Consider the following 27,112-nt stretch of genomic DNA (forward strand, 5'->3'; position numbering starts at 1 on the left):
CTAAGTAGCAAAATTTATCAACCACTTGTATTGTATGATCCATAACTGTAAAAGGTCTTAGATTTTTGACTTTCTTGCCGCAGGCTAAAATAAAAGTTTTTGAATTATTAATTTTTAATTTTCTCCCTTTAATAAAATCCACAAATTTGTCCATGAGTTTCTGCAGCCCGAGGGGGGTTCTCGAAAGTAGAACCGCGTCATCCGCGTAAAGCAGTATTGGAATGGGTATACCATCTGCGGTTGGTGCGTCGGCATTGACAGCACGTAGTTCAGACTCAATGGCGTTAATAAAAAGGGAGAAAAGGAGGGGGGCAAGGACACATCCCTGCCTAATACCGCAGCCTACCGTGATATTCGGGGAACACTCGCCTAATTGCCCATAACGTATCTTTGCCGATAGGTTCCTATACAATTCGGCCAGGAAATAAATGATTTCCCGTGGGGCACCCATATCCAGTAAAGTTGACCACAACAGACCGTGGTTAACCAGGTCAAAGGCACTGGAAAGGTCGGCAAAGCAAAGAAACAGTGAGCCTTGCTTGGCGCGTGTATATTTGCCTATGATAAGGTCCAAATTTATACACTGTTCTATCGTGCCTAACCCCTTACGGAATCCGAACTGGGAGTCTGCAAGGACACCTTTTTCTTCAGCCCAGTCCTCCAGGCGACTCAATAAAACCCTGCTCATAATTTTTAGGGAGGCAGTAAGTAGTGAGATCGGGCGATAATTTTTTGCCTCTTCTCTCGCACCTTTTTTGTAAATAGGGATAATAATAGACTCCCCCCAGACCTGTGGAGCCATAGTCATTGCTGCTGCATTAAAAACCTTGTTTAACAGTGGGCTCCAAAAGGCTACCTCTGCTTTATAAAGATCAACGGGCACCCCATCGGGGCCAGGTCCCTTCCCCCCCTTGCTACACTGAATAGCAGTATCCACCTCGGTCACTGTAATATTGAGGGGTAGGGGGGTAACCACAGCATCCTTATCAGCCCCCGCATCTAAACCATCAGGGTTAAAAATGCTGGAAAAATGGGCAACCCACTGTTCTTCGCTCACCTGAGCAGACAATACCGGGGCTTCATCCTTTTGTAGGAAAGGACTATTGACAGTTGACCAGAATAACTTGGTATCCTTAAGGTCAACGGCCATAGTCAAATTCTTCCATGCATCTTCCCTCAATTCCTGTTTTCTCGCCTTCAGATGAGTTGTATATTCCCTCCTCAAAGCCCTTACAGCTTCCCTATCCCTGGGTTTGCAGTTAAGAGCTGCTTTTAATTTACGTAGGGATTTAGTGCATTCCTTATTGAACCATCCACTGGTGGTCCTAGTGCCTCTAGCTTTTGTACCGGTAAGAATTTTTGCAATATTTTTATTGATGGTGTCAAAACTAGCTAATATATCGGCACTTCCTTTGTCGGGTTCAAAACAACATTCTACCTCAGCTAAGCAGGCAGACACTATGGTGTTTAATAGGCGTTCCTCATTATGCCTGCCCCATTTAATTCTGGGCCATTTGGTCTGTGTGGGACTACGTCTGTCACTGTACCATGTGGCACCTTTTGACTTAACCCCCCACAAAGAGAGATACATGGTTAGGCAATTATGATCACTGAGGGATAAGTCTACAATTACAGGAGTGGTACACAAAACCATAATACTGGAAGAGACAATGAGGTAATCAATAACCGTCGCGTGGTTCCTGCCTATAAAGGTTGGTATTGGGTTACCCTCACTGTCTACACCAGTTGACATAATACATAAATCCAGTTTAAGCATGAGTGTGTTTAAAGAATCTCCATAGGCCGAGTGTGAGAAGTGGGCCCGATCTTCGCCATCTTCCCCTCCATACCCACACACCCTCATGCCAACAAAGGGGCACATGTTAATGTTGAAGTCACCTCCCCACAAAAATTCAAAAGACACTCCACTGCGGCCACACAACCTATCAACCTCCGCCTCCAGTTCTTCAACCATAACAGTATTGGAGTGGTTAAAAACGTTATTGTAGTGGTTTATTACTAAGACATTCCGCCCATTCCTATGTTGCAACCATAACAACTGCGAGTGCCGACCAACAGTCAGATGGATTTTCACTTGTACCGGCAGCCTCACAGAAAGCAGTATCACCAACCCCGCACTGGCTCTCCCCATATTGGATGGCTGGGCTTGACAGTTATAGGCAACATACCCATCAAAGAAAACCTCTTCAGTCGCCCAGGTCTCCTGAAGGCACATGATGTCAAATTGGGTTAAAAATTCTAACCACCCTAAACAATCCGTCTTATTATTCCACCCAGCAATATTCCAGCTCCCCAACTTATATCCTCTCTCTGTTGAAATTACAGCCTCGTTGGGTAGAGGACTTATTTCGGGAGGGGTTATATTCATGATCGTTGGGGCATCAAATAACCTGGGGGTACTACCACATATTGATGGGCTTATCGGTGTTATGGTACCATCTCTCTGTATAAGGGATCCTGGATTGCATAGAGTCTGCCCATTATTAAATCTATTACAACTGGAATAATGGGCTGTATCGTGCCCCTTAGGTAAGTTGTCCGTAGTGGAACCTCCCGCCTCCGCACACAAACCCACGTCCCCCACTGCATCTTCACAGGTTCTCTCGCCCACCTCCCCCGTGGCTGGTTGGCTTCAATCACAGTCCTCCAAGCCACTAAACAGGTCAAACCTATTGCTGGTCTCTAAAGGCGTGAAGGGTTTAAGATGGCCCATTCTCCTATGTGTTAGGGAATTATGCCGTGGAGCCACAATATTCCATCCATGCGGCTCAGCTACTATTGTGGTATAATGACCTTTAGGTGTAAAGCCATTATTATAGACGGGTGGACAGTATGAATTTGGGTATACTTGCCTAAGCAATGGGGGGAAAGGAGCTAACAGGGATTGATGATTGGGTGGGAAAATCACTGAGCGAGGATAAAAGTATGTAAGAGGGCGAGGGGTGATACGATTACTATCGTGATCAGAGGGCCAGTTAAGTATAAACTGAACAGCAATCTGGTCTCTAAAATTTATGACCACTATATCTCCCTCAATGTCTTTGGGTCTTCCCCCCAGCCATGGGAGACAACGAACGTGGACGATTTCGCCATAGATGTTGTTATTTGCAATGGGTCTATTTATACTCCACCAATGCATTATTTTATTTTTCAATTGGGCGAAACCCTCACGTTTATTTACCTCTAGCTCTGGCACCCCAGTAAGGACCACCACAAATGGCACTGCTTCCGGTGGAAGTTCTGGAAGGGGGCCCTTATTATCATTACCCTGAATAGGTCGCCCATTCCCCCTAGCACTCTTCTGGTTCCCTACAGCGTGATCTAGGCTCTTCGTCGATCCGCTGGCCGTTACAGCAGAAGGCGGTATGGAATTATTTTTTAGTAATACGGGAATGGCTTTAGATATATTTTATCTCTTGCCGTAAGTAGTGGTTGTGACGTGACTGCAGGCTGGGCAGGGACAGGAGGTAAAGTAATAACTGGAATGGTAGATGGGGTTGGTAAAGTAGAAGTTAGTGAAACAGGATTAGATTGTACCTTAGTAATTGCTAACTTGCTACCCAGTTCACGCTCTATCTTCCCAAGCCTATCGTCCATTTTATTAAGTCTATCAACGATGGCAAAGGTATAGGTCCTAATTATAGACTCTATGCTATCAATTAGGACGCCATTTGCGGATTCCTGTGGTGTCTCAACAGCATGTAAACTATCTGGTATAGAGCTGTCCTCTACTACATTAGGGGTGGGGCAAGGATGTAAAGGTGATGTATGTATCCTTCCTTTGTCCGTAACTAGTACCCGATTTCCCCCTTTACTAGCATTGTTTTTAACTCCAAAATTGGCATGATTAATTTTTCTCTTAGATAGGTCGGACTGTTTCCGCCTTTTTTTATTAGGTGGGGGGCCAAATATTTTAGTAGGCGTAACTTTCTTAGCCCTAGTTTTTGCTGTTTTGATTTGCCTAGGGATAGGGGTTATTTGTGCCTCAGTTGTAACTGGTTTTAATGGTGCAGGGGTTAATAGGGTTAGATGTAATATTACTAATCTCTTCGGATTCGGGATCGGTCGTGGGCATACCCTCTCTGAATAGTAAAGGGACACTATCCTGGGTGAGAGGGCTTTCAATCTCAGTTCTAGTACCCTCCAAGGTAGATGGGATCGGGACAGGTGAGTCAATTAGTAATCTGTTTTTTAGACTTTCTATCGAGCGGCGTCGCTCGGCCCGGCGTTCTGCTAAGGTAGGAGTAGTGGGGGTATCCATAACAGATTTCCTGAAGTAATTATCTAGAGTCCCATTGATCAGACTCACAGATTTGTCAAAGCCAACCTGCTCCAGGGTTAAAATTTCAGTGGACATAGCAACCAGTAGTAATGGATCCCCGAACACTTACTCTAGTAGTCCAGGATAGTACGAAGTTCATTTAGGTGTTCAGGCCCGGCCCGGCCTCCTCGGGCCACTGAGGGCAACAGAGGGCCCGCTCTTTGTCCGGTCTTCGCCCCGGCCTTGGTCCCGCGCGCGTCCCGCGCGCGTCCCGCGTGCGCGTTCACGAATAAGTGTATGTAGGAGAGTTGGGGGCGGGAAGAGACTCCAGGAGCGCTCAGGTGTTAAAGCGCTAGGCACCCTGGTTCTCGCAGTCCCAGCCCCGGCAGCGTCCACGTAGGTTCCAAGGTCCTTGTGCTTCAGGATACGGCACTTCGAGGATTCGGGGGTTGGCAAAGTTCAGCACAAATCAGCAAAGTCAGCACGATTATCCCTCAGGCTGCGAGCGGGTCAAAGCTAGTCAAATGATGGAATATATCCAATCTAAAGTGGGTAAGGACAAACCTGTCTTGAGCATTATAGACATTTTTTAAATGCAGTTGCATGTCTTAGAAAACCAGCATAATTTGGTTGTTCCGAACGCTGGGCATCGCAAGTTCAGCGGACAGTTACAATTCCTCAGGTAGTGGCTGGTAGCACTTAAGTGACTGCAGCCAATTCTTTAACGTCTACAGCACTTTTGACCCCTGTTCGAAGAAGAATATCACAGATTGACACTTGGAAGAAGAATTGTCAGTCTTCTTGATCCACAAACAAGAGAGTGGATTTTTAAATCTCACCAGGAGCCAGCAAAATATTTGGGCAATTGCGAGTTTAAAAAAAAAAAAAAAAAAAAAAGAATTTCCCACAATGACAACCACTTTTTAAAAAATATATATATTTTTTTTAGGTCTTGCTTGCCAACAGCATATCTCTGTGAGGGTCACTGTTTACAAAGAAAGTGATTGCAGCCATGCTTACAATTCCTTTTCTGCATCTAAATTGGCCAGTACTTGCCGGGCATCACTTCCTTTTCTTTCTGTGGAGCATGGAACAAGCACAGATTGCTTACTCTTGATTAGTGTCCGTCCACTGAGTGCACTGTGATTGAAATACTATTCCTTCTTCCCCCTACCACCGAGCCCTTCTCCATATTGCTGCCTCCCTCTTCTTCTATCCACCAAACCCTTCTCAGTGTTGCTCATGGTGTTTCTCTTCTTTGCCCCAACCCCAATAAGCTAAGCATCCTAATTACATGACCCCATTCATCTGCTACCCCCCCCTCCATCTCTCTCTTCCCCCCCCTCTCCCCCCCCCCCCCCCCCCCCCACCACCTTCATTTGTCTTCTTTTCCATCTTCCAATTTTGGCGAGGGCCTGCCAGCTGCACACTGCTACCTGCAAGTTCACAGTTTTATTTTTTTCTGAACTGCCACGTGTGTGTGTGTATAAATGTGTGTGTGTGTGTGTATATATATACACACATACATACACACACAGCACATACTTTTTTTTAAAGCTATTGAAAAATGGCTAAACAATCTTAGAATGGGTAACTAAAATTTCAACGTGACTGCGAGCGTGACACACTCATGCAAATGGTGCCATGTTGAAATGAGTTTGGATTGAGAAAGCACTATTCCAAGATAACCGCTCTGAAGGGCATATATATTACATCACACTTTAGCAGCCATCCTAGATGACCATTCTAAAGATATGAACATTGAATTGCTCTGAAAAATTGCAAAATAGTTGCAAAACATTTGTTTACAGTTTAGGATTTAAATTAGTATGTCACTGAAAAGAAGTGAGTTTGCTTCCTCTTATCTAAAAATCTAATTTGGAAGTTGGATGACAGTGGGTTCCCATTGTTCTCGAGCAGATATAAGAAAGAACATACGTGAAATTAAAATAATAATTTTGGTGCTGCATTTATTAGTTTTGTCATGTTCAAACAATTCCTCAGCCATACATATGAGGTCAGATGTTACTCCATGAAACTGCCACCATAGCTCAGCTGCTTCTCAATGCCTCTATCATTTTGTCTTAGAAGCTGTTCTGTCCAAATTCCAAAATTATCTCAGAAGCAGCTCGTTCTACCCATTACCTCAGCTTACCAGTTGCTCCATGCCACCAGCACAGCAGCTTAGACGCTGCTTCGTGGAAATACCACCTAAGCAGAAAAACTACTCTGCCCCCCTCTGAAGCTACTAAGTGCGAGAACCACAGGACTTAGATCCATGTATCCACCTACTAAGCTTAGCTACTAGTCCAAGCACCAGTCTCCTGACCTCAGAACCTTCCATTTGTAAGCACAAAATTAGCCCATAAATTAAACTATGTAAAGGCACTCAAGTTTTGAAACTGCTCCATTGACCTGTAAATATATTGAGTTACCAACCACTTCTCATGTTCTCGCCAACTAAGGTCAGAAACTGCTTAATGTAACATTAGCTCAAGTTGGTCTCTAAACCACCCACTGCACCAATATTCCTAGCTGAAATGTCCCCATCAGTTTAACTCAGATGCAGATGCCTGCATCCAAGAGCCTAGCTAAGAAGCTGCTCCGAACACCTTCATACTTTTAGTAAGAAGTTTTCTTTTTACCCAGACACCCACCACTTATTCAGCTGATGCTCTTATATATACACAGTACCTTACTAGGATATTACTTATCTCACTTACCCCTTAACTCGGAAGCTGCTCCCTTCACCCACAACTTTAGGGAGGTTGATGCATGCACCCACAGATTGTCATCTAAGTGACTTACCCCCTCTCCATGTGTAAGAATTAAGACATTAACAGTCATTTACTCAAACAGTTGCAGAGTTGCAAAAAATGTGTGCCTTAGGCGACAATCTGATAAGACTCCAGCTGAGTTGATTTTCCCTAATAAGGGAGAAATTCATTCTGCTTTAGGGTAGTTTATCTCTATTGCATTGAATTTGTCTTTTCTTCACACTCCAGTAGAAATGAAAAATGAAGATACAAAGTTAACTTGCCCAACTAGTTTTTAGTTGTGGAAGTTTGACAGATCGTATATGTAATGACCGTTCTAAAGATGCAGGGTAGAACATGCTTGTGGCATTGGACAAATCAAGTCCTATGGCATGTAGGGCATGATATGACTGTATGCCTAAAGAATCCTGGAATTCTCCTCCTCTTGGAATAGTTTGATCGGTTCTGAGAACTAGTCAGTGATTATTTTTTCTTCCCATTCTCAATTTACAAAGGGCAGCCATCACACAAAACCCCAGTATTTTCTAACATTTCAAGTCATCACCAGGCATGTAATGTGAGGTTAGGTGTTTTTGTTATTGATGTTAATTCTTAGATTATTTTAAGCCCCATTGATAAGATTGGTTAATTTCCTGCCCTGTAAAAAAAAAACACATAATGAACAAAAGTAGGTGGTATTCCCAATTGAGAGCTTTCCTTTCTGCAATGGCATCGTACTGCCCTCTGAGGCGTCTTCACAACAAGAGCTACCCGTGCTGGAGTCCTGTTGCTTGGGAGATGCCTGTAGTGGAGCATTTTATAGAAGTTCTGTTTTGTTAACTTTTCTGGTGGAATGGTTCATATGTGACTTGGTTTACCTGTATATTATAGTTATGTGGTTTGTATGAGACCACTGAAGTCCGTGGTCAAAATTTCAAAAGAGACCGTGCTATCTTTGCCGCGTTGATAATTTGTTTTATCATATCTAGTATCCGTCCAGAATTACAGGTTGTTAGTCTCACACACCTAGAATTCCAATCTTATCACTTTTGGAAGGATGGTGGGCAATATACGGAGCAGCAAACCTACTGCTGCATCATCTTAGGTTCAGGAAACCTGTGGTTGTATGTGTGCTTTAGACGAAACTCTTCACATTAACACCTGCTAAGCCCCTGTGAGTCACATTGTTGTTTCTCCCTTTGACAGAACAGCTCTCTTGGCTGGCTCCGAATGACTGTCCGCATCTAGTGCTCCAGGCTGTCTCTGGACCATTAGCTGCAGCCACAGCATCCACTATCACCAACCCTATGGATGTGATCCGGGCAAGGGTGCAGGTAAGTGTCTCGGGGTGCAGTATTCGAGGGAAGGCATTGTTATTTTGCATTTGCACTGTAGAACCCAGCCAGGCATTTGTTTGAATCTGTGTTAAGTCAAACATCTCTTATGTATTCAAGATAGAATAATTCTTGCAGGAAAGTTTCAAGGATCTCTAGCAGCCCAGTTTTGGGGAAATTGTCAGACACTCCAGGTTGTATTGAATTTGGAATAAAAAAGCAACATTTTCAAATGATATACAAGTTATGAAGCAGTCCTAGAAAGGTGCAATATTCTTCATCTTAGCTCTAGGGATCTAATTTCAATTGGCCTAGGAGCAGATCAATTTGAATTGTGACCAATAATTGTTAATTAAAATTGTGACCAATAATTGTTCATTAACTATCATCTTAGTTCTACTGAATTGTCCCACCCATGCACAGGATCTCGAACACGGTCATAAAATACATATTTTTAGTTTTTCTTTAGAAAGCCATTTTACTCAGTGAAACATATTTTAGCATCCTATTTAAAGGCAATAGTGGTGAAATTCAATTTATGGTCATGAAAAAGATTACAAGAAGATTGCGAGAGTAAATAAGGTGACAAGAAGATTGCGAGAGTAAATAAGGTGACAAACTCTTTTTGACCAAGTTTGTTTTTGGAAGAAAACAAAGAAGGAAGAACTAAGCCAATGTATTAAGGTAGGATGCTGCTAGAGAAGTCTGAAAACTGATACTGCAGCCTTCAAGAATCCCCGTCCATCACAATCCCATTGTGTTCTGTCAGTGCAGTTGCGCTACTTATTATTATTATTATTTTTATTAAATGAAGATACAGTATACTGCCATGGAAACCATTTACCCATTGATAACCCAACAAAAGGCAAAACATTATCCATCTAGAGCACGGTTACTCATAGTACGGCCCGCGGGCCGCTGGAGGCCCAGCAAGCCTTCCGTGGCGGCCCGCGGACCTTGAGACATCATACCCGTGTTTTAAATTTTTTTTTAAGAGTTTCTGCAGCAGCGCAAGAGACTCTGCTGCTCTGTGGGGGCCGGGCGATCCTAGCGATAGCCAGAGTAAGGTTGCAGGGGCACAAGAAGAGGTGAAATACATCAAGGCCTCATTAACATGAAAATGGTCTTTTAAAGACCTGTTAAGTGCTCGGGTGCGGCGTGAGTGTGTGTGCCCCGGCTGACACACAGGCAGGGTGAGATGAGAGGGAGGGGGACGGAGAGGGAGGGAGAGTGAGAGGGAGGGGAAACTTACTGTGGTCTTATGAGTCACACATACCCCATTTGTATTTGGTAATTATTCAATCCTCAGGTGAAATTAGCAAAAACAGTTCCCAACCACGCACCAGCCAACTATTTTCAAAGTATTAGGCAGTCAGTATTTTAAGGCGCTTTTTTTATTAATCGAAAGCCAGTGCTTCATTTTGTTAGCGAGTATGAATATCTGAGTAGCTACCTTAGGCACTGTAGCCCTGATAACGGTCTCGAAGTTGGCATGCGAATTACTACATGGGAGTGCTGTTCTCCATTTTTCTTATAAACACATGCACACCTCAAAAGAAAAGCGCATTCTTTAGCTGGAAAACCACCTAATTAATCGGCACTTCTCGCTCCTTGTCTATTGCCCCACCATGGAATGCAAGACCACTCAAGAGAAAATGACGATTTACATTTTTGTCCAAAAATAATCAGTGCTAACAAATGCTACTGCAGCTTTGAGTAACCTTCTTACATGTAATCGGTTCTAAACCCAAACAAGGTAAATTAGCACTTTCCCTATCCTGGATGCCTGTAAGCATTTGAATACTCTTTCATATTCAGCAACACATTTACAGCACAGGTCAGGTTTTACTAAGAGGGATTGCCCAGCGTTTATTTGGTTAAAGTAGTGCATGTACTATTGATTCAGCGCCGACTATTAGTTCTATATTTGACCCTATGGCTTCCGGAAATTATGCGCTACATTTGTTTTAAAAAATATTATGTTTTTGTAGGTGTTATCTATTCACAACCCTGTTTGCTCTGTTTGCGGCTGTGAGTGTGTGTGTGCCCCGGCTGACACACAGGCAGGGTGAGATGAGAGGGAGGGGGACGGAGAGGGAGGGAGAGTGAGAGGGAACGAAAGGGAGGAAAAGGGAGGGAAAGTGAGAGGGAGTGAGAGGGAGGAAAAGGGAGGGAGATGGAGAGGGAGGGAGAGGGAGTGCGTGAGAGGGAGGGAGGAAAAGGGAGAGAGAGTGAGGGGGAGGGAGGAAGAGGGAGGGAGTGAGAGGGAGGGAGAGGGAAAGGGATACTGAGGGAGAGAAAGGGAGGGAGGGAGACGGAGGGAGAAAAAGGGAGGGAAAGGGAGTGGGAGGGAAAGGGATTGAAACAGAAGGAAGGGAAGGGAGGGAGAGGGAGACAGGAGGGAGTGAGAGAGAGTGAAAGGGAGGGAGACGGAGGGGGAGTGGGAGGGAAGAAAAGGTAGGGGGAGTGAGAGGGAGGAAAAGGGAGGGAGATGGAGAGGGAGGGAGAGGGAGTGAGAGGGAGAGGGAGTGAGAGGGATGGTGGAAAAGGGAGGGGAATGGAGAGGGAGTGAGAGGGAGGAAAAGGGAGGGAGATGGAGATGGAGAGGGAGAGAGGGAAAGAGAGCTAGAGCGAGAGAGGGAGACCAAGAGAGAAAGAGAGAGAAACAGAGATGTGTATGCCAGGTCTGGTAGCTCAGTGGACGATGGAGTCCGCTGCAGGGACCTGTGATCAACCTCCTTGTCAGTTTATTTTATTGCTCTTGCCCCACCCCCTCCCCCTCCCCCACTGACTCTGACCCCGCCCCCACCGGAGCGGCCCTCGGACACAAACCAAACTGGAAATTTGGCCCCGGAGAGAAAGTTTGTGAGTACCCATGATCTAGAGGTAGGCTGCTTCGAAGTAGCTGAGGCTGCCTGTAAGGGGGCCATTGTGGACACATAGATATTCAGCTTTCCTTTGGTTTTGTCTAAACAAATTCTCAGTGCCCCCATGGCATCCAGTGTATGGAGGGATCTAAAAGAAGTTTAGTAACAAATTGATTGATTAACATGGAAATCTGATATTCGCTTGGTGGAGAACCTTCAGTGCACCTACATGGCCACTTTGTCCTTATAAAAAATAATGGAAACATGAAACGTAATTTTCACTAGGCCTGTATGCTGAAGTAATGGGTATGTGAATTGCAGCTTTCCATGGTAGATGTTGCAGGAAACTTGTTGAATTGGTTTAAGCGAATGACCCATAGGCTTGACTGAGTGGTCGCCTATTGAAAAAAGAACACCTTACTATCCTTTAAAAAGCTCTTGATGATCAACACTTTGTAGAAAATCCCCTTCACAATCCTTTTTGCAAACGGTAATAGCTAAGAGAGGTGCCTGTATGGATTAAAATTGCAGCCTTGACCTGGCCAATAATAAAGTAAGTCTGTACTGCTTCTTCTTGACCACTGGTAGAGTTAACGTCTTTGGTACATATGAAATGCAAAATGCTTTCCATTTTAAGGCATAAAAGTAATTTGGAAAGAAACCAAACGTCAGTCCAGAGCATCTTATCAGTGCTGAGGAAGATTCAATTGTCACATTGACTGCATTAAGGAACCAAGCTGACTAATTCAGCAGTGCTTGGTTGGAGTGTTAGATCTTATTCCGAACTTTTAAAGCTGATCTGGCCCATGAGTCTTGTGTAGGGATTCAGGCAGGTGAAGTAGATTGGTGCACCAATTTTGCATTGTTCATTTAGTTGGTAAAGTGAAGTGCATTTGTCTGCAGGTTGCGGACTGTGGCCCACTTCATATCGACAGCACATCCTGTGGCAACCCTCCGGATCTTATCCCTCTTTCACTGTTCACATAATGGGTCAGAGTGGTCATCCATATAAACGAGAGGTTGTCATGAAGGCAGGATGGAATGCTTTGAGAGTTAGATGCATAGTTTTCTGTTCCAGGAAAATGATGTGATAAGACATCTTGCTTTGGGACCATGTCCTCTGTATCAGACAGTGGGTTGTGTGCGCTCCCAAGCGTATCACTTTTTAATGTAAATTTATTCTCATTAGGAGATTCTCTGGTTGCGATTATTGCTGAGGAGACTGAGCTGCATATAGAGACGGAGTGCATTTATTCCCCCTCCTGTTCCAGTATTGGCACAATTAATCTTCCAGACATTATTGTCATGGTCTCGTGTGAAGACTTACTTGTGGGACCAGGAAGGTGGAGGATGCCATTAAACCTAGAAGTAATGAGATCTGCTTTGTCATAAGGTACTTCATCTTCAGAACATTGAAGCCACTTCAAAAGGATCAATACGTGTCGGTCTTCTGAAGGATACACTTTTCCCTTTAGTGCATCCAAAACGACTCTCCGGTAGTGGATGGATTGTACCAGAGTTCATGTTGACTTTTCCTGATTACCTTGTCGAAGGGGCTGTAGAAGAAAGTGTTCTGGCACGTCTCAATCACAGCAAACCTGATTAGTCAGGAAGATGATATGGGGCGGCTCCTGCACAAGGGCAGAGGAGCGTCGCTCCACTGCTTTCTCGCAGTGCCAGAAGCAGAAACCTAAAATGGTAATAACTTTCATTTATTACCATTTTATGTTTGGTGGCGGTTGGGGGGGGGTGCTTTATGAGCAGGGGAGGAGTGGTGTGCCTGCCAACTCCCGAGTGCGCACAGATTGTTTAATGGGCCCCCTGGGGCCACCCCAAAAAGGCATGCGCACTCTGCCCTTCTCCATGCAAGCTGCATTGCAGCACGCATGGACAAAATGGCCTCCCAATAATCCCCTGGCTGGGCGGCGACCCGACCAATCACATCGCTGTTTGCAACATTGGGATTGGCTATGGGGTGGGTGTCTGGGTGCCTGCTTCAGCTTCCTATTCCTGCAGAGAAGACGCAAAACCCGGCTGCGGAAAGGTAAGTTACAAATTATTTTAAATTAAATTAACCTCCCCCACCCCCCCGCATAACACACACACAACCATCAAGGCATGCCGGCTGAGACTGAAGTAGATACAATGTGAGAATAAAGGATTTTTCTCAGGAGCTCTGTACTTCTTTTGAACGAATGCTGGGAGCTTCCTTCATAGAAGTAGGAACTAAAAGAAAGCAGGCATTAGCACACTTAGAAATTGTGGAAGGGGTGATCTGATTGACAAATGCCGAAGTCATGTTTGAACTATGCCTGATATCTTAGAAGTGGAATTCAAAGTAACGTTAAGTTTGTTTGCTCCATTGATTAGAATGTCTTGGAGTATGTTATTGCTGCCCAAAAAGACTAAGAGAGTGGTACAGATAAAATGTGTGTACTAGTAGGATGCTAACAAAATCTTAGTGCACCTTCAAAGTGAGCTGTCTAGATTGAGTGCCTGTCATTAATTCACAGGTTGTTATGTAGCAAGTCATTACATGGAAGTCCTTGCATCGGCAGTACCTTTACATCTCATATTTACTTTACATATGAAACACCTTTACTTTGGAGTTCAGGGTATACATAAATATAGGTATATGGCAGGGGTCTCCAACCTTTCGGTAGTGAGTGCTACTTCTGATCAGGGAAAATCATTTTGAGCTACTGAAGACTAAAAAACGTGTGCATTGTTAACAGACACCCACACGCGCAGCTTCATTCACTTTGTTTAATGTCCATAGAGCCAGAAACTATGGTTTGAACTCAATACTTTAACTAGGGGCACTATGGCAGGGCTGCCCTGTGCGTCAGTGAGCGCATGGCCTGTGGGGATGTATGAACATTGTGTGTATGAATGGGCTATATGTGTACGGGTGACTGAGAGCCTGTGTCGTATGTACTTTTGGCAGAGGTCTTGCCTTTCGTCATTGGTGGCACAGGTACATGTATGATACAAACCACTTTTTTTTTAATGTTTAAATTGTTTTATTGTTGCCGCAAAAAACATTAACAACAATTCCTGACTCAGCGTCAACATTCCCCCTCGTCAGTTACGTTGCAACGTTTCATATAACAAAATAAACGAGTGCAAAATAACTACCCCCCCCCCCCCTGTCCCACAACTCCCACCTCCCTCTTCCCTCCCCACGCCCCCACCCCACCCCTTGGGTGCCTGCTCATTCCAGATCCAAAGGAAATAAAAGTGTCATCTGTTGCATTTGACTCACTGGGTCAGATCGTTGGTTGTGAGGTGTCTGTCAGTCTCAACACTCTAAGATAGCGGGGACTGATTATCTCAGTGAATTCTTGTGATAGAAGGGTAAAGAACGGTCTCCATATGTCCTGAAAAGTATCATCCCCAGGACGCAATGCAAAGGACAGGCGCTCCATGCCCAAAAGACTCCAGACCCTGTTTAGCCAGTCCAGCCTATGTGATATTCAATCAATGCCCCAACACGCTAGAAATGCTTGATGCCTCACCGGGATTGGAGTGGGTAGGTGATTGGGATTGGGAGCCCAACACAATGTATGATGGGAATTTAGGTAACTGGGTAGATAAGTTTGTATCGATTTCCGTGAGGACCTCCTCCCAGAATCACGACAACTTCAAACAATCCCACAAGTATATGTGTAAGTGTGTCATTCTCTGTAAGGTATCTCCAGCAGTTAGTCTTGTGTAGGATCTATCTGGTGTAAACGAGCTGGAGTCGAGTACCAGTATGTGGCTATTTTCACTGCTGTTTCTGTGCTTGCTGTGTTAGGTGATGTGAGCCTAGCCCTGTGGTAGATACCCCCCCCCCCCCACTCTACTGAAGTTAGTTCTCTACCCAGCTCTCACTCCCATCTCTGTTGAGATGCAGACTTGCCCCCACGACCCTGGGCCTAATAGCATTTTATACAGATCCAATACTAGTCATTTGTCTGAGGTTCTAATAAGGAGCCACTTCTCGTACGCAGTGAGGTACCGTTGTGTGGCTTCTCTGGTTCCATGACTCGGAACCCAGTGCCTGACTTGGGCATATCGAAATCGTTCTCTTTATGATAGTATCCCCTCTATCCTCGGGGAACTAACCGGAATGGGCCCATCCACATCGAAAAGGTGGCCTATGGATCTGCACCCCTCCCGCTGCCAAGCCTCAAATTCCTGTTTCATTCTGGGTGTAAAGATGAAAATCCCCACAGTGGGTGTCAGGGGGGACGGCTGCATTGTGAGTCCCTTCTTCAACCCCACCACGTCCCAACCCTGGAGGATAGGAGCTGTGACAGCAGAGGAGTATAGACTAGGCATGCAACTCATTTTGTCCAGGAAGGGAACCTTCTACAAAGAGGTAGCCGGGAGGCTCTGTCCATAACCAGCCATGTCTTTTCTGATTCCGGCCTGGACCACTCGCCCAAGAATCGCAGCTTTGCCGCCTGAAAATAAGTGGCTATGGATGGTATCCCCAGGTCCACTTATTAGGTTGTGCCTAGCGCAGCACGCATGTAGTGCTCTAGGAGAGGGCCTCTTGGAATCACTCCAGACTTTTTAACACTCGTACGTGTGGTGGCCTCCAGCTTACGGAAGCGAGCAGGGGCGCGCAGGGTGCCATCTGTTCTGTATCATGTTTCCAAGGGTCGCTTTCACTTGCATGGCCGCGCTTGTTGCATTTCCAGACACATATCAACCCTACCTTTTTGGGTGAATCTGTTTTTCACGCTCTCACTTTGATTCTCTCTCTGTCTAGTTACCCTCCAATCTCTCTCTCTAGCCTTGTCTCCCTTCTGTTCAAGGAATCCAGCTTATGTTATGTCTTCATTTTGCCCCTTTTCTAGCTCTATTTTTATTTGCCTCTATTTTCGTCTTACTGTGTCCTGCGTCTGTCTTTTTTTTTTTTTTTTTTTTTTTTTTTTTTTTTTTAGACTTTGTTCTCTGACCGCCGCCTCCATTCCTAAACTTCCTAGCCCTACCAGTCTCTGATTTGCCCCTACACATCTTCTCCTTTCCCTCATTCTTTTATACCATTTAATGTAGTTTGGTCATTTTTTTCTTTATCTTTTTTTCTTCATTTTCCATATTCGTTACCACCTTTTGCTCTCGCACTATTAATCTGTTCATCTGTCCATTTTATCGCCGCTCGTAATGTTTCCCATTTAATACACCTGTCTCCTTTCCTTTGTGCCTGCTCATCAGTCCTTTTCACTCAACCATCTCCCCATATACTCTTCTTATATCCCTGCCTCCTTCCTTCTTCTTCCCTGCACTATACCTTCCTTTCGACTTACTTTTTTCCCCCCATTCTATTCCTTCTTTTCGCCTTTCTTTATTTCCTTCCTTCATCTTTATCACCACACTATTCCTGCTTTTAGTCTCTCATTCCCTTTTTTGTCCCTCGGACTATTTATATTTACATCATTCTTTCCTGCCTTTTTACCCTCAGCACAAATCTTTATTTCAGTTGTTTGTGTTCATTCAATCTTCCTTCTCTTCCACAGTTCTTATCGCTTTGTATTTTTTATCCTCTTGTTTCTGTTCGCCGCCCTATATTTACATCTACTTACCTTGCTTACTTTGTTTCTCCGTTTCTCTTTTGCCTTTTATTTCTTTGTTTGTCTTCTTTCGCCAGCCTTTGTTCTCTTGTACTCTTCTGTCTGTATCCATTTCTGTCACTCGGTCCCTTTCTTTTCCCCTCCTCTTTCTTCCTCTGTCTCGCCTTACTTTTCTCTGCCACTTGCTCTCTCCCTCCCTCCCTCCCCCCACCCCTATCGCTGTCAGTGTCCTTTCTCCTGTGTGTGCAAGTGCTGCATGGCTAAACACTTAAAAGGTCCCAAAAGCGAGACCTATTGGCTATGCCAATGCTTGTTTTTTTAAATGGGAGAAATGTGAAGTGCAAAGAAAATTTCTTCAAAAATGTTCATAATATGGAACATTTTACAGCACTTGAAATTTCTCCCCACTTAAAATAATTGCTGTATTTTTCAGTTCTAAATACTGCACAGTGTCTATCAGCCTATGGGAGCAAGATTCCTGCTTTGTAAAGATGACTTTGAAATGGTAGAATATAAAACTGAAGAATTAACTTTCATATGCCTTCCTTTCAACTCCCCATTTCCAAGTGTTGCATTTAGAAACAGCAGGCATCTTGAAGCCAGTGGCTTGTAGACACAGTGCCATATTAATAAGGAAAAATACCATTTGTTTACATGAGTGGAATTTAAAGTGAATAAACATGCTTCATAAAATACTAAGGGGCCTATTTAGATGTTGGGCGGACGTCATCACAGAAACGGGACCAACCGCCTAATCACGATGGGATTGGACATGGTGTGGTTGCATACTCCCATTCCTCTATGGGAGCTCGTTTTCCAGCTGTAAAGTGGCCATAACACAAGCTCCCATAGAGGAATGGGAGTCTGTGTTCATACCTGCACCCAACAACAAGGGGGGGCGGCACCTAGGGCACCCTCTCGGCCCTCACCTGGAGGCAGCAAACAGAAGAGGGTCCTGCCAGGGGCCCCAAACATTCTTTCGGAGTGGGCTTACAAGCCGGAACCGCCGGAATGGAAACCCTGCCGGAAACCGTGTATCGAAATCCAGAAGGCGGAACCTCCTTCCATTTGGATTCCGGTCTGGTCTCTGCCTGGCAGACGGGCTCCTGGAGCCTGTTGGAAGCCTGCCGGAATGATGGGCTGGTTTCAATTCCGACTGGCTGTATTGTTATCAACCAGTCGGAATTGAAACCGACGCTCTTGGTCCAAAGGCCTCTGACCGAGATCATATTCGGGCCCATAGATGTAATTGGGTTAATCTAAAGTAAAGAAAAAGCATTAAGATGTAATATTTTATAGAATTGTTTTCTTTGCTTTAATTTTCTCCCATTTAAAAAAAAAAAAAAAAAGTATTTTTTAGTTATAAACATGGCACAGTGTCTACTGGCCACTAGGTGCAAGAGGCCTACTGTTAGTAAATGCAACACTTTGAAATGGGAGAACATTTAAAAGAAGAGTTAACTAGATCATTAAGGTAACTTTTTTCATTTTAATTTTCTCCCATTTAAAAGCATTTTGAACCATCATTTTGTTCACCGCTCTAATACGGAGTTGACGAGGACTTTTATTTAAGAGTTAAAGGCCTTAGTGGGTCAATTCTTCACTTCTGTGACCAAGCCAGTCATAAGTCTGACTGAGCACTGCTCATTATCAGGCCCTGCTATCTGCAGCCTGATCATACTACTGTAAACTAAACACAGCATTTACTTCACTTTAAAAGGAAAATGTGACCCTGTGCTTATTTAAAATTGATTCAAGGCAGTGAGCTACTCTGAAGGCATCTGCCAGCTACTGATAGCTCAGGATCGAATGGTTGGAGACACCTGCTATATGGCTTCTATTTATAATATGTAACAACATTTTTTAAAACGTTTTAATTTTCTTAATTTGTATTTTTTTTAATGAAATTATTAAGGAAATAAATAAAGTGTGCTTATTTTAATTACAATAAATACATTTTATATAACCTGTTCCTGCTCGTTGAAATTCCCTTACAATCCCATTCGCTAACCATCCTAGAACCCTAAAAACTCCTTACTGTCCCTATACACTACCCGCCCCTGAATTCTAAAACCAACCTACTTCTCCCAGAACCCCCCTTGAGCCCATACCTCAAATTTATAAAAAATATTTTCACAATAAATACCTATCTATATATTTAGAATAGTCTTAATCAATATTCCATTTTAAACATTTATTAAATCACTTACACATTGAAATATTACTTTAAACTTAAATACACACTTTATTAAATACGTTCAATTATTTGTAAGTTAAATTTAAACTTGTGTGTGTATATAATCACCATATACACCCACATATAATACTATGTGAAAGCTCATGAAGTAAAACAATTAACATGTACCTGTAATGTAAACACTCCTAATGTGCTTACAATCCATTTATAAGAGGTCATGGTAACATTCTGTCTAGCTCAGTGCTTCCACTGCGCTGGGATGAGTTTGATCTGCAGTCTTGGAGCTCCTTGGCGATCCTACATCAAGGGCGGTTATGACTTGATTGTTGGACTAATAGAGGTGTCACAAGGATTGGCGTGGTAGGAGAACCTGGCGGGGAAATTCTTCTCCACTGACGCTGTTGACTGTAGGGGAAGATTGAATCCTTGGCAACTGTGAATCTAGAATTTCAACCCGTGGTACCTCCGTGATTGAAGAGTACGCTTCTGATAAATCAGATTCTGAAGCGGGTGTAAGCCTTTTCATGCAAATTTGCGAATCCATTCAGCAGACAGATGAAGAGTATCAGTTGATTCTATTTTTTTCAACATTTAATGGTGCCACAATGCCGTATAGTGACTTAATGTTAAATGTCTATAGTTCGATATTGAATGCCTCCTCGGTGGCAAAATAACCCTAGCTAGGGAGCTACTTCTCACTGCACTTTCCCTCATTTTTAAGGCTGTTAACTTTGAGTGGAAGACCATGGAACATAATATTTTCTTTGTCCTGTAAGGTGTGGTGGACAGCTTCAGGCACCACGCAAGGAAATGATGGACAAAAGGCTGAATAAATCATGCATTCACCCCCGTCAAGAGATCTGTATTAAATCCATTGTTCTTATGCTCATCGTGCCACCCCCGTTTAGACCCATCCATATGCAGATCAGTCTTGACCCTGCTCGTCACGGAAACAGTTCAGCCTAAACTGCCAAACCAGGTCCTCCCTGGACCGGAAACCAGCACCCTGGAGCCCTTTTTCGTGGTATTATCCCCTAATCAGCCAGGTTAGCTTGAATCCAGTGGCACAGTGAGCAAGGCACCAATCATACATTAGCCCCACCCCACCCCCAAACCGGTCCCAGGATGCTTGATCTGGTCCAGGGAGGACACGGCTTGGCAGTTCGGGCTCGACTATTCCCATGAGGAGCAGGGTGAAGACTGATTTGCATATGGCTTGGTCCAAACTGGGGTGGCATAGTGAGCAAAAGAACAATGAATTTAACCCAATCTCTTGACTGGGGGTGAATGTTGGATTCATTCAACACCATATTTTGTTGCCGCAGCACGGACAACTTCATGCAGCACTGGTACTGTTCAAGGTGAGTTTCTGGGAGGTAAACAATGAACAGCGCCTATCTAATGCGACTTGAAGGGCACCTCACAAAAATTGCATTTTGTTTTGTGAACATGTTTTTTCTGTCCAAATAGAAAGCAAAACACTTGAATCATCAAAGGACAAAGTGAAACGTCTTTAAGTGAGGTAGGCAAAGATTCAAAAGAGGTAAAAGCTTCGTGCTCTAGCGTTGCGAATAGAGAATTAGATCAATGCCACTGACAGGAGAGGGTAAAATACGGGCGAAGTGTCATTGCTAAAAGCTGCAGTGAGTGTGTGTGGCAGCAGCCTGCCTGGCTACAGTGTCTGAGTGTTTCCCTTATTTTCAGTTTAAACGGTTTATAAAAAATGTTTGTTACAAGTTGTACCTTGCAACTTTTTATTTTTAATACAAAACAGAATTTGCCCAACACAGCCTTTAAGTAATAGGCCACTAAAATGTTTGTAATGATTAAATTGGCCTTTCTAAGGAAAAGCTAAATAAATATGCATGTTAGAAAAATAGTCTGATTCCCTCATGCGGTCAGTCAGGACAGTTCAGCGCGTATAATGCCTGTAAATTTCCCAGGAAAAGAACCATAGTTCAAGTGATTTAAAAGAACTCTGATTTTCAAGGATAAGAATTTGAATTTTTCATTCAGGGGAGTCTAATGTCCCCATCAGATTGTAAGTTGCTACAAGCATACTAGCAGTACATGCTTCTTCAATTCCCTCTAAATGTCACTTTAACCCAACTCAATTGTCTGCTGCAGAACTCAATTTCCATATTCTGTTGAATATGGAAAGTCTTCAGCATAAAAATACTACTGTCAAATTACTCTTGAAACTGGTATCTATGATCAACACTACATACATGGATTCCCGTAGCAGACCTAGCTTGCATTTCTGAATTTGTACTGTGTGAGTCGCTGTTTATATAGCGCAAACCTACTCTTAAAGCACTGGTGCACTGTACATTTTGTGAGGGCCGGGAGTTGATCTACAAAATCGTGTACATCAAGTGGGGATTACGCATATTACACAACACATTCATAGGCACGGGGAGAAGTGATTTGCCCAGAATCACACTGACCTCAGCACTATTTAACGTCTGTTTACTAAGTCACTTGTTCATCTACAAAAGGAACCAACCGAAACTAAAGGAACCGAAACTAAATGCACAAGATTTGTGTAAAATGGATAAAATTCAACTTTGATGTCTGTTGGATTCTGGCACACCAGACAGCTGTGCGTTAGTAACTGGGACACAATCATAAAGATCAGTTTTTGGAAAGAATGGCACATGAAAGGTGAAGAGGGAGCAAACTAGCTCTGCAAGTGTGACGTTCAGAAGACTGTGTGTGCCAGAGTTAAAGGAATAGCACCGGAAGCGTGGCATGCAGGCGCCTTGAAGAGTCTGTTCCAGAGAGGGGGTGAACAGCGCAGGCAGGAAGTGTGGCACGAAGACGTGAAAAGAAGTGCAGAAAACTGCTGGGAAGAGAAGGAAGACGTGCAGCTGTAGATTAACAGAAGAGGGAAGTACTGCCGAGGGAGAGGCATAGTTCAAGAAGTGTGGGCCTGGGTATGTTCGATAGAGAACTGGACAAGGAAGTATGTCTACTGGAGGAACTGCTGTGTTGAACAAATGCCAAAGTACAAGGTGTAAATAGATTATTACTGTGTAATCTATGTTTGCCTTGATCCCTGGCTCATTTGAACACAATCCAAGATAGCCTCCCTGCCCTCTCAGCTGCCTCTGTGCTGTGCAGGTGGGAATCCTACACTGCTTGTGCGACACATTTCTGCTTGTGCGACACATTTCTTCAGTTGGAAAACAATTGTCACTATACAAAAAACAAAGGCTTTGTATTAGCATGTGTTGGACTCTTGAGCTGTGTAGAATTCTCTCCCTTCAGGAATGTTTGATTCAGCTTATATAGATTTGTAGCTGATCCCACACTTGTCTCATTGACGTATTGTACATTTATTTTCTCCTTTTTTGTTGTTTATTAACTGTGTCATTTGAATGTACATTTGTCGGTTGAGAGGGGTCCTGTTACTTGGAAACAGTCTCTAGCGAAGCCTAAAGACCAAACTTTTATTAAAATTTGAGTACTGCGTCATCCTTCGGGACAGACCGCCAGATGGGGTTCTTTTGCTACTCGGACAATTCCCTGTCTTCTACATTACAAAGAGGCCTGAAAGATACTGGACCTCACAAACTGAAGTGTATTAATAAGAAATTAATGGAAGGTTCTGACAAAGCCGACCAATCCCCCATATAAGTACATAGGAATTTGAGACATGTTTTTACTCCTGGGCAGTGGCTTAAATTACAGGGCCACTTGCACGTTCGACAGAGGGTGATGGAGACATTTTCAGAAAACTGCTCGATTAACTGTCATTTCCCCATAGCGTTTTCTTCACTGAGTGGATGCACTGGATTGATATGAGAATTTTGAGTTTCTTCGAGAAAGAGGAGTTTTAAGTCTTGATGACATTGTTTACGCACTGTGTAAAAGGCACATTGCACAGAATCCTTTTGAGCTTTACACTACAGTTGTTAATCCGTTCCCTGTCTGTCTTGATACTAGCAGTTAATTTGCTTGCTTTGCCCATTACTTTATCCAAGCCCCCTATTAGATATGTAACATGCTGTCTGACATGGCCTTCCTGTACCTCTCAGAGAAGGAGATCACCCTTGTTTAAAAACAAAATACAAGCCAAATTCATTTACCAAAACGCTCAACAAAGCTTCCATTGGAAGTGCAACCCAACATCTTCTGCTACAGTTCCACTTCCTATCGTTCCTTTGTCAAACTCTTGGGAAAGGAATGTCAATTTGTCACCTTGTAATTGAAAAATACAAAAATAAAATCCACGGGGCTTGTCGTTTTTCACCTTCCCCACCTCTCTTCCTCACTTGATTTTCTTCACTTGTGTGTTCCTCTTTAATTGTGTTTTGTCATTCAGTCCATTTTAATGCTCCTTTCTCCAGGAGCTTTTATGTAGAGCCTCCTGTGAACACACGCTTCATGGTTTCCAAAAACTTTTCATATAGTCTCCCTTTACCGCCACCCATTCATTCTCTCATTTTCGTTTTTTCCTGTTACCTCCTTCATGCTGTTTGATGCCTTCTGTAACAAACGTTTATTTGTACAGTGCACGCTGACCACTGGGGCGGTTTCTTGGCATTGTTAATGGAGGTTAATTGTTACCTAACTCTTTGGTTGTCGGGCTGAGTAGCATAGTAGATTTTAAACTTGTGACACATGGTAAACATTGGATGCATTACTTAAAGAAAGGGGAGTTACTCTGGTGGATACAAGATGACACTGTCTGGGATGTACCCTCCATATTCTTGCGCAGATCAGGGAAACTGTATGCGGGGAAATATAGAGTTTGTGCCACTGGACTGCATAAGAATATGGTCTCAACCTGCTTTAGAACAGCAAAAAATAAACTTGCCTGCAAGACTGTTTTACTGCTGATAGTTTACGGTGGAGGGAAGTTTGGGTGTTTTGGGTGAGGAGAATCTCTGTTATTCATACCCATCAAATACAATGTAAGGATATTGTTCTAGTATACAGTGGCTAAACTGTAGTATTATGTGTAGAATGTGATATGTGGGTTATTGTTTTGGGGCAGGGGGTGCGCAATTACGGCAGATGGCGGACATCCAAAATGAGACCAGGCGATGCTAATTTTATGCACCAGTGAATGTATCTGCCCCGATGTCAATAATCCTTGCTTAGAAACTAGGCTCCTTTTTTGCCGAGCAGTAAGGAGCGTTGAACTCCCCACAGGCAAGATTATCTTAATGGAGAGCACTTGGTTGAGTGCATGCTGGCCAGTGTGGTGGCATCAGTTTTAGCCCTCTCCTTCCATGCAATGCACATCATAAGCAAAGTTCCATCAGTCTCTTGTTGGCAAATGGCAGTAGCTGCTCTGAAGTGAAAATGAATGAGAACAATGTGCGATCAGGTAATTGTTACTGTCCACTCATGCCCACAAAAAACGAACAACTCGAAGTTTCTGGTTATCCAGGAACCCATTGTGGACAAATCAGCTGCATTATTGCCCCCAACACAAGAACTTTAGGTAGTGCAGGTGAAACAACACCTGTTTAGTAGCAAATCAGCTCACTATATTGAACTATGGTTTGCAGGTAGGACCATAGCTTCGCTGACATAGAAGGTACTGCAGTTAATACAACTGATCTTACTGGTGTTTTCAGTAACCAAAACATTAGACATTCCCCATGATCGTCCACAAACATTGGCCTGTTAGTTCCCTGCAGAACTTCATGAAGGCCCTTTCACCCAGCTATGAACACGTCTTTTCTTTGAGGAATATCCACTTTTCACCATCCCTGTGTACTAAAATATTGAAAAGCAAATTGTACCATTAGACACCAGAATAAAAATGGTAGTGAAACCTTTTTACAAAAATATTCAGGCTTATTAGAGGGACAGATAAGCTATTCGCATCAAGAGATGTAATATGAAAAAATAGTAAAACCGTAAACCTGGAAGATAAAACTAAATTATTTGACCACCCGAACAGAGGTGGTGAAAAAATAGATTTGGTGTACCCTGCACTATAAAACCACTCTTAAATAAAGATTATTAGAGGAGCAAACGTTTTGAAACTAGTTCAATCAAATGTCAACCTCCCTCTTCATAAATACAGACTGGAAAAACTAAATAGAATACAAAAAGAAAGCTTACAGTTTGCTGATCATAATAACAAATGAAAAATGGTTTACATTGCATTGAGAAAAATAAGAGTGATAAAACCAAACTTTCTAGCACATGCACTTAAACTTGATCCAGTTCATTAAAATTATGGTAAAAAAAACAGCATTACATTACATCACGCACCACCAGTACTGCAAGGGACCAGCTACCATCTACTGTGGGAATTATCAACAAGGTATATTTATGGTTGATCCTATGTCGCCACTGTTTTGTCTGGCCCCAGCAACATTCTAAATAAATGTGAGATATGGTAATGATGAAATCCATGTGAGCTCCTAGACAGTATAACGTCTGCTTCGTGTAGATGACTCGGAACTAAAAAGTGTAAACGAGGACCAATTAAAGAATGAAGTAACTACAAATTGTTCAAAAATAACTATCGATTTGAAGAAAGGCTTTCACAAATGTGTCAAACCCAATATTTTTTTTAAAAAGCAGACTGAAACAAATTTAAAATGTTTGAAATGGGTCACATGAGATTTTAAAATATGGTGGAAGACTGAATTCCTAGGAATGAATAAAGGCGCAGCACTCACAAAGCTCTGAGAGCAAAAATCTGCCAAGTACTATGGAATATTAAAACCTCCTCCAAAGAGTTATCCAGCAGTATGCCACAAAATAAAAATGATAAATCTACATGTCATGCCTTTTCGTAGAGCTGGTAAGTAGACTGGTCACAAATGGAAATTAAAATAAAATAATTGTAATAAGAAAATTGCTGTTAAAAAAGGTGCATTGCTATAGCTTGTATTCAAAGAGCACAAGCAGGTTGTGCCTCATGAAACTGACAACTTCAGGAACTCAGTAAGATTACTACAAATGTATTTAACAGCATCAAATGGGAGGCTTTATGTGAAAAAGTTCCGTCATACAACTTACACAAAAAACTATGTAAAATAAAAGGCAGGACAATCAAGCCTGCATTCAATTCACAAAGGCAACATACTCAAGAAAACATTAAATGTAACTATTAATGAAGCTGGACTAACAAAGAAGAAGCGCCAATGAAAGTGTTTAATACACGAGACCATTAGTAATATCCTAATTCGACCTGAAGGACAAACTCTAGCTATGCAGACCATGGATGAGGATATGCAAGCGGCACAACAAAGTACCCCCTCTCATCCGCTGGAAATTAGCGTTATAACACTACGGCAACAGACAGACACTGAAATCATGGTGAAACCAGAGTTCCCAAAACAAAGAAGTTACAATAACATGGACCTTCCCCTATTTAAACAAATACATTGTTTGTTGCTTCAATACCAGGTGGAGAAGCTCACAAATATTGTCATGCGTATTGAGATGTTGACCGTGGCAAGGCACAGGATCATGAAATGCTGGCACCTGGGCTTAGTACAATGTGTAACAAAGGAACAGAAACACTTTTATTATTCATAGGTGAAAATGTGAAATGACCAGTGTAGAGGGCATTTTAGACCAGCTGTTTTCAGAAAGATAGCTTCTCCCTGGAGTGTGTATGTTGTGTAGCACAGTGCACGCATTAAAAACAGCACAAGAAGCCAATGCAAGAGATTAATGTTGAGCATTATCCAAACCAGTTGCGATATAGGTATTCTTGCCTTGCCATGTATGGAACGCTAAACCCAATTTGGAGACACTGGCACTGAATATTACAAAGGTGTTTACAGTCCTCACTTACTCATGGTCATTCACTGCCTACCATTCACTCTTCCATCTCAAGGTGACTTTTTGATGGCCAGTGCTAAATATTTATATTTTCCCATTTCGTTTTTCGACTGAGTGTGCTTATTTTTCTGTAATCCAAATTTCAGAATGTTTTGCCTTCCAACCATTAGTGTACATAGCTTATGCATAACAAATCTTTTTTTTTTTCTCCCAGCCCTTAAAGATCAAAACTGTCTGATACATTTGAGTGGTTTACAAGAGGGGTGGATGCATTCGTAGATATTCTGTATAGTTAAAATAATTTTAATTTTCCCAACCTCTTATCTTGAAGTTGCTTGAATCTATAAA

The 27,112-nt window shown here is 43.0% G+C and overlaps 1 protein-coding gene across 1 annotated transcript in view; it reads left to right on the forward strand.

The window, feature by feature from the left end:
* The window catches only part of SLC25A44 (solute carrier family 25 member 44), a 73,471-nt gene that overhangs the window by 28,781 nt on the left and 17,578 nt on the right, over nucleotides 1-27,112 (forward strand). The window contains exon 3 of the mRNA XM_086947659.1: nucleotides 8,245-8,372. Coding sequence (XP_086803785.1) covers nucleotides 8,245-8,372 — 128 coding nt within the window. The remainder of the gene's footprint in view (nucleotides 1-8,244; nucleotides 8,373-27,112) is intronic.

This window comes from Lissotriton vulgaris, chromosome 12 (assembly GCF_964263255.1).
Source record: "Lissotriton vulgaris chromosome 12, aLisVul1.2, whole genome shotgun sequence".
NCBI lineage: Eukaryota > Metazoa > Chordata > Amphibia > Caudata > Salamandridae > Lissotriton > Lissotriton vulgaris.